General features: G+C 38.4%; 1 protein-coding gene across 10 annotated transcripts in view; it reads left to right on the top strand.

The window, feature by feature from the left end:
- LOC104609685 (uncharacterized) overlaps positions 1–10,473 on the top strand; it is a 41,849-nt gene extending 31,376 nt beyond the window's left edge. For 5 of the 10 annotated variants that reach the window (XR_016081148.1, XM_010276055.3, XM_010276059.3 and 2 more), the window contains exon 7: positions 8,614–8,752. Coding sequence is in view for 9 of the 10 variants with exons in the window: in XM_010276055.3 (XP_010274357.1) it covers positions 8,614–8,617 (4 nt within the window). In the remaining variant the exon portion in view is untranslated. Of the gene's footprint in view, positions 1–8,613; positions 9,012–10,029; positions 10,078–10,197 lie in introns of those variants that run through there. The other 5 variants (XM_088896272.1, XM_088896270.1, XM_088896271.1 and 2 more) reach the window with 5 other exon arrangements.
- The last annotated feature ends 2,079 nt before the right edge of the window (positions 10,474–12,552 follow it).

Here is a 12,552-nt window from a genome sequence, read left to right as displayed (position 1 = left end):
TTCGCATGGTCCCACACATCTTTGGCAGTATCAAGGAACATGAAGTTCACACTAATCCTGGGTTCCATACTCTTCCACAACCATGTGATGATCTGAGCGTCCTCTTGCTCCCAGTCTTCATACTCGTGAGAGTCAGAGGAGGGTTTTTCCTCTCTGATGTGTTTTACCTTCTTCTTTGCCTTCAGAAAGACTTCAACGGATTTAGCCCAAGGCACATAATTCTCTCCATTTAACTTAATGGAGGTCATCTGAACATTCAGGTAGTCTGTAGGCACCATCACACTAGGTTTATAATCATTATTGTCTCCCATTATGTTATCACCAATTCTGCACACTTGCTGAATTCTATTATCACTGAGATCTGCACACTACACACCACTAGGTCACACCTGTCACACTGATTGCAGCACTAATTGTTGCTGGAATGTGTGCTCTTTACACCACAAACCCTAGATCACACCTGTCACACTGATTTCAGCACTTGTTGTTACTGAAAAGTGTGCTCACACCACAAACCCTACTCCTACAACTACCTGAAATCTCACCACTATATGATCATATCTCTTCCTTCAAAATGCATAAAGAAACCAACATAAATCCTAGCTCTTACTGGCCGAAACCCTAGCAAATGGTCTGAAACACACCTCCTATTTAATCCATAACAGATATCATGCACTGAAATCTCTTACCTTATCGTTGAAGTAACACCCATGCGAGCAGGAGAGCAGTCCACACACAACAGCCGCTTTACACACAACAGCCACTACCCACACAGTTCGGCCCTCTATTCTTCCTCTACTAGGAGAGGGCGATCTCAGAAATCACAGCAACCGACCACATACGACCTGACTGGAGGCATAGAGACCCCCAAGGGAAGAGGGCAATCACTCCTTTTCAGCCCTTTCCCTTATCTCCAATCGAACACAAAAAAAAAGGAAAACCCTAGATAGGGTGCGCAGAGAATGAACCCTAGGCAAGCAGAAATCTAGGCAGATTTAACCTAGCTCTGATACCATGTTATAATTCAGGTCTGCCTTAGAGTTCGGCCTGACTGAGTTCAGTTATGTAGAAGAAGAAAAAGTGATAAAGAAAGAGAGAAAGAGAGAAAGGGAGGAGAGAATTCTGGTTCGAACTGAAAGAGTCAACTTGACTTCTCCTAGTCGGCCAGTAAGTATTTATATTATTATTAAAACATGACTGAAAAGACCTATGTGCCCTTACTTAAGTTAAGAGCACATGTTTCAACACAATGTTACAGATTAGCAACATCAATCAGGGTATAAAGACAGAAATACCCTTACGCTAACAGGAGCAATATGGTAGGGCTCTCACACAAGCAGATTCTGGACCCACTCCAACCTCTTTTGCTTCTTCCTCAAGTAACTTAGCTTCTGCATTCCATGTGTCTATTGATACCTCCAAATCTACATGGATTATTGATTCTGGTGCTCCCAATCACATGATTGGTAAGTCAACCTTTTTCCAATCATAACACCCTTCTTTCTAGCAAAGATAAAGTGATGTTAGCTGATGGATCATTCTCCTCCATTGCTGGTTGAGGATCTATATCTTTTCCATTTGGCTTACCTCTATCAAATGTTTTACATGTTCCAAAACTGCCTATTAATTTACTATCTATTAGCAGCATTACACACTCTTTCAACTGCTTAGTAACATTTTTTCTTCAATCTTGTGCCTTTCATGATTTGGCCTCAGAGAGGACGATTGGTAAAGGGAACATGGTGGATGGTCTCTATGTGCTGGAGAATAAAGTTGGTCTTGCGGTCTCAGAGTCTTTGAGTCAATCAAATAAGAGTCAGGTTACTTTGTGGCACAATCATTTGGGTCATATGTCCTTTGAGTCTTTGAAGTACTTTTTTTCGGAATTGTTTAAGTTTGTGATAGTTAATGATTTTCAGTGTCAAGTGTGTTAGCTAAGCAAGCAATGTAGAACTTCATTTCCTTTATGTAATAAAAGATCAGATGTTTCTTTTTCCATTGTGTATTTTGATGTTTGGGGACCTGTAAATATTCCAACGGAGAATGGCTACAAATATTTCATATCCTTCATTGATGACTTATCTCGATACACATGGGTGTACCCTATGCACTCTCGAGAAGAAGTTCCTAAACTTGTGAAAGCCTTCCAACGTATGGTATACACGCAATTTCAGGCAGAGATTAAAATTTTCCAATCATAAAATGCCAAAGAGGATTTTCATGGTGACTTCATTGAATCCTTTGAAACTTGTGGCTCTCTTCATTGTAGCTCTTGTGCTAGAACCCCTCAACAGAATGGGGTTGCAAAGAAAAAGAATGTTCCCAAAAGGTTGATACACATGAATGTTCCCAAAAGGTTGCTCGAGGGTTGTTGATACACATGAATGTTCCCAAAAGGTTCTGAGTGGATGTTGTTATGACTGCGGCTTATCTTATCAATTGGATGCCATCTCGTCTCTTGAAATACAAGTCCCCTAATCAGATCATCTTCCCTACAGCTCCATTGTTTCCTATCCCTATGCGTGTCTTTGGGTGTAAATGTTTTGTCCGTGATTTGTCTCCTACCCGTGGTAAGCTAGATCCCAAAGGTATTATTTGTGTTTTCCTTGGCTACCCCCTTTCCCAAAAGGGTTATCATTGCTTTGATCCTATTTCCAAAAAGTACTTTGTATCCATGGATGTTTCTTTCTTTGAAGATGTGTCTTTCTTTCCTACTTCTCCTCAGGGGGAGAGTCCAAGTGAGGAGAAATAGAGACAAGTTTTGTTCCTATGCCATCAGACTCTCAGGGGTTGAATCCATCACCGCATCCAGGTACTATTGTTCCAGTTAATGTCCCTGAACCCATTGATATTGATACTTTTAATTATGATCTGGACCTTCCTATTGCTAAGAGGAAGGGTGCCAGATCATGCACCACACAACCCAATGGCTCACTTCTTATCCTATGAGAATGTTTCACCCTCTTTCGGTGCTTTCCTCTCTGCTATTGACAATGTTTCCCTTCCTAAGAGTGTTGTAGAAGCTTTAATTGTTCTTGAGTGGACAGATGCAATGGAGGAGATCAATGCCCTTCACAAAAATGGCACATGAGAGTTGGTAGATCTTCCTAAGGGAAAGGAACATGTGAGGTGCAAATAGGTATTCTTTGTGAAACATAAGGCAGATGGCACAGTGGAGAGGTACAAGGCCCGACTAGTTGTAAAAGATTTTTCACAAGTGTATGGAGTTGACTATGTGGAAACCTTTGCACCTGTAGTAAAAATGAATTCTATTTGAGTTCCCCTTTCTTTAGCAACAAATCTAGATTGGGAGCTTCATTAACTGGACATTAAAAATGCCTTTTTGAATGGTGACTTAGAAGAAGAAGTGTACATGACCCAACCTCCGTGTTTTTGTGCTAAGGGAAATGAGCAGAAAGTCTGCAAACTAAAGAAATATTTGTGTGGCTTAAAACAATCTCCAAGGGCTTGGTTTAGTAGGTTCCACAAGGTAGTTCAACAGATGGGCTTTAAGTAGTGCTAGTCTGATGACACACTCTTTGTGAAGAGAGAACAAGGAAGAATGGTAGCTTTAATTGTGTATGTCGATGACATTATTATCACCGATGATTGTGACTCAGAGATTCTTGGCTACTCAATTTGAAGTGAAGGATTTGAGGCCTTTACGTTATTTCTTTTGAATTTAAGTTGCCCGCTCAAATCAGGGTATCTTCATCTCCCAGAGGAAATATATTATAGATCTCTTGAAAGATGTAAACCAGTCATCAAAAATAGGTGTAAACTTGAAAAATTAGAGAGAAAAAGGAGGAAGAAAAGTAAGAGCAGCAGTACAAGAGAAGAAGATGGAGAAAAGAGGAGGAAGAAGAAAGGTTCGAGTAATCCTTTCCTTTCTTCTCTAATCCCTTTTACTAAAAATTAATGTTAAAATAATTACAAGTATGCCCTTAAGTGGGTGGCCAGCTAGGCAGTAACCTAAAGGGGTCAAACAAAAAGAAATAACAGGCCCATTTAGACAAGGCTTCCGGGACGGACTTGAGTATCACATGAGAAGAAACAGAAGCAAGAAAAGAATAGTAGGAAGGAGTGAGAAGGTTGTAAGACAGGTGTTTGGAGATACAATGGGCTGTACACTTCCGCTTGCCCTTGCGGAGAGCAATAGGAAGCTCAAGGTCTGCGAAAGATGTAGATGTGTCAGAGGAAGGCTGATCTGTTACCTCAGTAATGATGGGAGGAGCAAAAGGCTCTTCTGTAAGAGTGGAAACAACTTTCCCATGTCTGAATCTGTGCCTTTGGTACCACCTTTGAAGAACAGGATGAAGAGGAATTATAGGAGAATGAGGTGGAGGAGGAGGAACAGGAATATTGGAGGTAGGTCCAGTGGGAGAAGTGAACACCTCATGAGAGGACTCAAGAGGAATGGGAAAAGGAACAATTGGAGACATAGCAAAGGGTTCTTCATATTTCTCCCCCTCAGGAGAAATACTAAAGAAATGAGTCAAGTCAGCAAATGTGACATCCCGAGATACAAAGTGAGTACCACTAACTGGATCAAAACAGCAATATCCCTTCTGTGTGGAGGCATATCCTAGAAAAACACATTTACGAGCCTTAGGTTCAAATTTGTGCCTTTGATGGCTGTGAACATGCACATAGCAAGTGCACCCAAAAACACAGAGAGGAAGAGAAAAATATCCTCATCCGGAAAGAGAAGACTAAAGGGGGTTTTGAAGTTAAGAACCCGGGAGGGCATACGGTTGATCAAAAAGGTAACAGTAAGAACAACATCTCCCAAAAGTTTTATAGGAACATGGGATGCAAACAGAAGGGATCTGGCAACTTCAACCACATGTCGGTTCTTCCTTTCCGCCACTCCATTCTGTTGTGGAGTGTAGGAACAAGAACTTTGATGAATAACCCCAAAAGTTTCAAGATAAGCGGAGAGGGTTTTCTCAAAATACTCCTTAGCATTATCAGAACGAAATATTTTGATCCGAGTGTTAAATGGGTAAGGATGAGTTCATGAAATTTTTGCACAATAGCTGGTACTTCATCCCTGGATTTCATGATATAAATCCAAGTGTAACGAAAGTAATCATCAATAAAAAGGATAAAGTACATGTAACCTCCCATAGTTGGCAAATGATATGGCCCCCACACATCAGAGTGAACAATATTTAAAGGAGAAAGAGATCTTTTATTGCTTACTGAATAAGAATGTCTACATTGCTTTTCCAGTTCACACAACTCACAATGAAGACTCAATAAAGACACTCCCTTAAACATATATGGAAACAAATGACAAAGCAGAAAAAGATAAATGACCAAACCGAAAGTGACATAACAAGACTTTGTCAATAGATTCTGACAAGACTGACTCTAAGGCAACTCCATGAGGTAGTCCAAAAGCTCTATCCGGTGTGTCCAGCAAGTATATTCCGTTTGCCTCATGGCCACTCCCAATCATCCTCTGAGATTGCAGGTACTGAAAAACACAATAAGTGGGAAAAAAGGTTATGCTACAATTCATGGGTTTAATTAAGATGCTAACAGATAAAAGGTTTGTATTAAGTTTAGGGACATGAAGGACAGAGGATAAATAAAGGGTGTCAGAGGTTTTTATATCCCCTTTACCAGAAACGGGAGCAAGAGATCCATCAACAAGGGATATTTTCTCTTTACCAGAGAAAAGGTGGTATGAGCAGAAGAGATTAGATAGGCTGGTCATATGTCTAATGCACCAGAATCAATAATCCAAGGGATTTTATGATTACCTGAAACTGAAGCATTATTTGCAGAAACACGAATACCTGAGTGACTAAATGCAGATGATGATGATGTGTTGCTGGAAGAGTGAGATGAAGAAATAGTACCTTCCAAGTGATTTAGCAACCTCCCATACTTTTCAAAATTCGCCTTCATTGCTACCAACTGCTCAATGGTTGTTTTTTCTTCAATCTCCTTATTTCCTCCTTCAGGTACTGTTGCAACATTAGCTGTCTTAGGCTTTCCTACCTGACTGCCCTTCTTAGAACTGTTGTTATTCTTAAACCTATCAGAAAGAATGTCAGGATGAAGCTTCCAACAAGTGTCCTTTGTATGCCTCGTTTTCTTGCAATATTCACATACCTGCTCCTTTTTCTCAATAGGTGCCTTTGGCTTTATTCCAGCATGTGCAAAGTATTCTGTAGGTGGACTTTGTAACTGAACCTGTCGCCTACTCTCCTCACTGCTTATCATAGCGTATGCCTGGGAAAGAGTAACCTCATCTTTGGCCAGGATATTTTGCCTAATGATGTCAAACTCAGGGTTGAGTCCAGTAAGAAATTCAAACACCCTATTTCTCTCCACCAACTTCCTATACATTTCAGCATCATTCTTACTCTCCCATACAATTGTCTCCATAACATCAATTTCTTGGAGATTTCAGTATAGAATAGTAGATTGCTACACTCTTCTCCCCCTGTCTTAGGTTCTTCACGTCACTTTTCAACTTGTAGACTCTGGCTACATTCAACTTCTGTGAATAGATCTCAGTAACACTATCCCATATCTCCTTAGCCGAAGACATCCAGAGATAATGCTAACTTATATGAGGTTGCATAGAGTTGACCAACCATCCAATGATTGTATAGTTCTCCTGCATCCATTTCTCAAATTCAGGGTCTGTCTCTTCGGGTTTCACATTACTACCTGTGAGATACCTGAGTTTTCCTCTACTACAGAAATAAAATCTTATAGGTTGTGCCCAAGCAAGATAATGTCCCATCTAGCTTGATTGTGGTCACACCAGTCAAAACGGAATCTACCGAGCCAAGGCCGGAAACCGGCACTTGCTTGAACCCACTTCCGTATGGCTCCATTAATCAAACGAAAATAAAAAAACCAGAAATTTGGTCTATATAAACTTACTTGAAGTCAAGCCAAAACCTAGATGCTTGAAAACTAGGGTTTTACTCCGTCCAACTATTGGGAAGGAAGAGAGAAGATGCAGCCGCTCCTACCAGAGCTTCCCAATCTCTTCCAAACCTGAACCGCCTTCCTTTAGGATTCAAAAGGCACCTCCCAAGCACAAAGCACCACACCCAAAGCTTCCCCTTTACCTGTACCTTCGAAAATCTCTAGTCGGCTAGGGTTTTGGGCAGCAACAGAACAACACCACTTCTTGGCAGTATCCAGCCAGATTTAAACTCTCCAAACCCTCTATCAACTAGGCTAGAGATCCTCTGAGCTATAGAGAACCTATCTCTCCATACACTCTCTTAATCTAAGGGTGTATGGGAAAAGAGGAAGAAGAAAAGAAGGAAGAAGGAAACCTGCTCTGATACCAAGATGTAAACCAGTCCTCAAAAATAGGTGTAAACTTGAAAAATTAGAGAGAAAAATTAGGAAGAAAAGTAAGAGCAGTAGTACAAGAGAAGAAGACGGAGAAAAGAGGAGGAAGAAGAAGAAAGGTTCGAATAATCCTTCCCTTTCTTCTCTAATACCTTTTACTAAAAATTAATGTTAAAATAATTACATGTATGCCCTTAAGTGGGCGGCCAGCTAGGTAGTAACATAAAGAGATCAAACAAAAAGAAATAACAGGCCCATTAAGAGAGGCCCATTAGCTAACAGGAAAATAGAAAAAATATCACAAGAGAAGATACTATGACCCATTCGACCCAGTCTCTTTACATTGAAAAATACCGAGAAGCTTGGAGCAAAACTTGCTAACACTCCTATAGATGTAAACCATAGGCTTGGGGATTGCAGTGATGAGCCCATAGCAAACACAAAGCAGTATCAAAGATTGGTGGGTAGACTTCTCTACCTATCCATGACAAGACCTGACATTGTGTATGCAATGGGAGTCCTTAGTCAGTTTATGCATGCTCCTAGGACCACATACTTGGAGGCAGCATACAGAGAGTTCTTAGATATTTGAAAACACTCCCAGGGATAGGACTCTTATTTGAAAAACATGGGCATATGAAAGTTGAAGTGTACACTGATGCAGATTGGGCTGGTTCTGTGGATGACAGAAAATCCACTAGTGGTTATTGTGCCTTTGGGGAAATCTTGTTACTTGGAGTAAGAAACAAAGTGTGGTGGCCAAATCGAGTGTAGAAGTTGAATATAGGGCCATGTCTCATGGTGTAGCAGAACTTATATTGGATAAAGGGCCATGTCTTATTATTATTATTATTATTATTATTATTATTATTGTTGTTATTGTTATTGTTATTGTTATTGTTATTGTTGTTGTTGTTGTTATTTGGGGGGGGGGGGGGAGGGGAGGGGGGGGGGGGTAATTTGAGTTCAGTCCCCATCAGAACTCAAGGGGAAAGATTCCAAATTGGGATGGGGATGTTGTTTATAGGGGGTGGGAATTAATAAAACAATTCTGAGGCGGAGTGGATTATAAAAAGTTCTTTTTTTTTGTAGAAAAAAAAAGTGTTTCATGTATGCCTCTTTGAGGTAGATTCTTATTGTAGTTATACTGATGCACTAACAAAATACATGATTCCTTCTAATATCTGTTAGATACGGGCATCATTTGTTATTTCCATCTGTAGTATCTTGTATTGATTTTAGTTTCTTTTTCTACTATTCACTTCCTCCCTCTAAAATCAGGTAGCAATGAAGACTGAGGTCACATGGATTCGAGATATGCTCCGAGGTGATGATGCATATGAGTTACGGGTGAAACTCCTGAAACAAGTCCCAGAAGAGTACCCATACAAGGATGACGAATAATTTACCATTATGGAGAGTAGCTTCATGTATATGCTACTTTTGATTTTCTACATTACTCATGCTTAGAATTTGAGCATCCATGGCTTTTTACCCTAGCATTTCTCTCAAATTTTTACTAGGGTATCTGCAATATTTCATTATTTTTATTTTTTATGGGTATTCAATATTCTATTAGTTATTTGACAAGGCATTGCCATATCATCTTAGAGTTGAGGTTCGGAATATCATAGCATATGGGTGTATATTGTATGATATGTATTGTATATTTACATGGATTTTCAGGCCTCTTGGAACCAAAGTTTTGAAAATCGTAATTGTATAGTAAATCATAGAGAAAGTTAATGGAATGGAATCGTGAATTGTATTAAGGTTATTTACATTTTTTACAAACTTACTGAAAATTAAATATAATATGCTAAAACATTATATATATATATATATATTTTACAGGTGTTAAATTCTATTCATTTAGGTACATATATGGTAAATATAGATTTAAAAGAATAGAATTTAACACTTGTACAGTACAAGCCTAAAATGATAAAATCAAATTTAATTTGAAAATAAAATAACTTAAATATAATGTCTCTTCAACCTATATATAATGTAAAACAAACCCAATGTTTGGTTTTAAATAATATAAATAAATTATTGTTTAGTAAGGGATTTAAAACAAGTCTCTATTAGCAAAATTAAATACAAAAACTAATTCTTAATTGAATTTTTTCGAATCAAATCATAAAAATCATATAATTTGTAAGATTTATGAATCATAGTGTAGGATTCAAACAAAAATCATAAGATTTTTGCAAAAAAAAAAGAAAAGATTCAGACATAATATTCAAATTAAAACCCCAAGAATTCATGGTTCAAATCGTGAATTGTATCGTAAATGGTAAGATTTTGACAATATTGCTTAGAACATCTCCTAACATTCTTAACCCTGAAACAACAGCCTCAAAAAAGAGTATCAACATGAACAAAACACATGCATATGCATTTCATACATATCGATATTTTGAACCATGGTTAGGATTGGATTTATAGGTTTTTTTTCACTTGTTTTATGTTAAGTGGAGAGTCATAGCCTACTACTCCCAAGATATGATAGTGCTGGTTGTCTCTAATATATATATATTCAAATTTCTTGGAAGAAACAAGCATTCTAACCATTTAGGAGCACCCGTTAAAGGAAAATTTCCACATACTTAACATGATTGAATAATTGAATTTTAGGTGTTCATACATTGTAGCCTCTTTATGATGTGCTAAAATAATTGTATGCTTCAATAGGCAAGTGTTCTTTCTTCTCGCATTAGCCGAGTTTCCTTCTCATAGTAGGCAAGTGTTCTTTATTCTCCCTTCCTCCCTTTCTCCTTCCATCTTCCATGCCTCATCTATGGAAAACAAATTGGATTTCTCTACTCGTTTCAATGATTTGTTCTCTTCTGAACCTCTCAGAGTAACAACTAAAGGAGATGCCATTGAAGAAAAAGATTGTGAAAGTTGTCTAATATTTGGCATATTCTCCGACCAGCCACGACAATTGGCAGCTCTTAAAGGGGATCTATAGAAGAGTTGGCGCCTTAAAGACAGATCAGCTATTACTGAGTTTATTGATGATTTTTATAGAGTAAAGTTCCCTTCTCAAGAAGTTCGAGTTGGTGTTTCTACGCGAGGACCTTGGATGTTTGATGATTATATCCTTATGGACAAGGCAAAACCTAATACACGACCTCATAGTTATAAACTTGATCAGGTTGATCTCTACGTGCATATATATTTTGGGACTACCAATTGACTATCTCACCAGAAATGTTGCCATGGCCATTTCTTTTCTATTTTTTTTTTTGGTAGAAATAGGAGGAGATACACAAGATGGGAGGTAGCTTGGCCCCAAGCATCACAAAAATAAATAGAACTTAAAACCCTAGGGATAAAAGAAGAGCAAAAACTGAAAGTGTTAAGAGGTGATGAAAGAGCTTGGTTTTACATCCAGTCCGCAACTTGATTGGCTTCTCTAAAAACGTGGTTGTAAGTAACTCCACATTTCAAACACTCCTCAATGATGGTTTTCAATCTCCACAGGTAGTCCACTTTGTTCTTTAAGCACGAAATCACTAGAAGAGTCTCCCTCAATGAAAATGGGGAAATCCCTATAGTTAAGAGCTATGTTATGAGCCTCCCACACAGCCCAAGCCTCCGTTACATTAATTGAGGAATTCCCGATAAAATAAGCTTTGGTCTCTAGAACATTCCCCCATTGATTTCTTGCAATGCAGTCGATTGCATAATTGCCTTTATCATTTCTAGACGTGTCGAAATTGATTTTGATAGAGCCCCCTTTTGGTGCTTTCCATTTGATAGGCTTCCATTCTTTAGCTTGTATAGGGCTAGAGTTAGAAATATTCTCAACATTGTGATTAACATATAAAGACAAAGCTCTATGTATAATGACCGAAGGGTGGCAACAGCGGTTATGGAAGGTTTTTTCATTTCTATTTTTCCAAATCTACCACAAGATAAAGCAGGATTTCACAAGGATCATAGAATCGGTCTAATTGGGAAGTAAGCCATCCCACCACTCCCTAATTGATGAATCATTTCCACTAGGCTCAATATTTGGGTTTAAGATACGCCAAACTTGTTTGGCAATAGTATAGTTTTTAAAAATGTGATCCTGTGTCTTCAATTGCATCGTAGAAGTCGCAAACAACATCAATGGAGATACCTTTAGACCGCAAGAAGGACTAAAGGCAGCCTAGAATTAAACAAGTATTAAAAGGTTTTGATTTTAGGAGGAATTTTAAGCCCCCAAATCTTGTTGAGCTGAAGGTTTTGATCACCTTGACCCCTGTGCATAATAATAGCTTCTTTGCAGTTTGATTTAACAGTAAAGTGTCCTTTGGGGTTCAGTCTCTAAATCAACTTACCCTCATTCGAGTTAGAGGGGATAAAGATGGTCCTAATGCCATTCCAAATTGTCAGGGGAACAAAGTTATAGATCTTATTCTCCTCCCAAATATGTCTTTCATGATTAATAATATCACTCACTAGTAATTCATCTTGCTCAATTACAACCCCTGAAGGGTCTCTATTCAATATTCCCTTCAATTTGAGTCAAGTCCAACCAGTTATCTTTCCAAAACTTTATATTTTTTCCATTACCAAATGCCAACAATCCAACTCATACCCCTTTTGAGTAAGTCTCTAGAATTCAAAACTCCCCTCCAAGCCCAAGAAATTCTATTTTTAGGCTTGTTATTCCAAAAAGATTCATTTTGAAGGTATTTGTGGGAAATCACTTAACCCACAAATTATGCTTATCCTTTAGAATTTTCCAACCTTGCTTTGCTAGGCAAACCTCATTAACCCTGTGAAGATTTTTAAGGCCCATACCACTCCATCTCTTGGGGAGGCAAATTTTCCCCCAACTCATTAGATGAATGGGCTTTTTGTCATTGTCTTTGGACCATAGAAAATTTCTTTTAACTCTTGTCATAGAGTTAAAAAGTGTGGCTCTGCCAGCCAAAGAGAGACTCTTCCTCTTTCATCTAGTCAATTTTTTGTTTACTTTATCTCTAAGATTGTTGAAAACTTCCTTTCAAACTCTTCCATTGATGATCGGAACACCTAAATAGGTGGAATCTTTTATCTCAAGAGGGATTTTAAGCATCCTTGAAAGAATCTTCTACAGTTTAGAGGGGGTGTTACTAGAGATTCTAAGAGCTGATTTAGCAAAGTTTGGACTTTGACCTGAAGCTTCAGCGAACTTTTCAAGAATCTCCCTAATCTTCACACAAACAAGAATGGTAG

Source organism: Nelumbo nucifera, chromosome 1 (genome assembly GCF_055504915.1).
Source record: "Nelumbo nucifera cultivar China Antique chromosome 1, China Antique-T2T, whole genome shotgun sequence".
In the NCBI taxonomy this organism is placed as follows: Eukaryota; Viridiplantae; Streptophyta; class Magnoliopsida; order Proteales; family Nelumbonaceae; genus Nelumbo; species Nelumbo nucifera.
The sequence above is the reverse complement of the archived record's forward strand: the minus strand, read 5'-3'. Positions and strand labels throughout refer to the sequence as shown.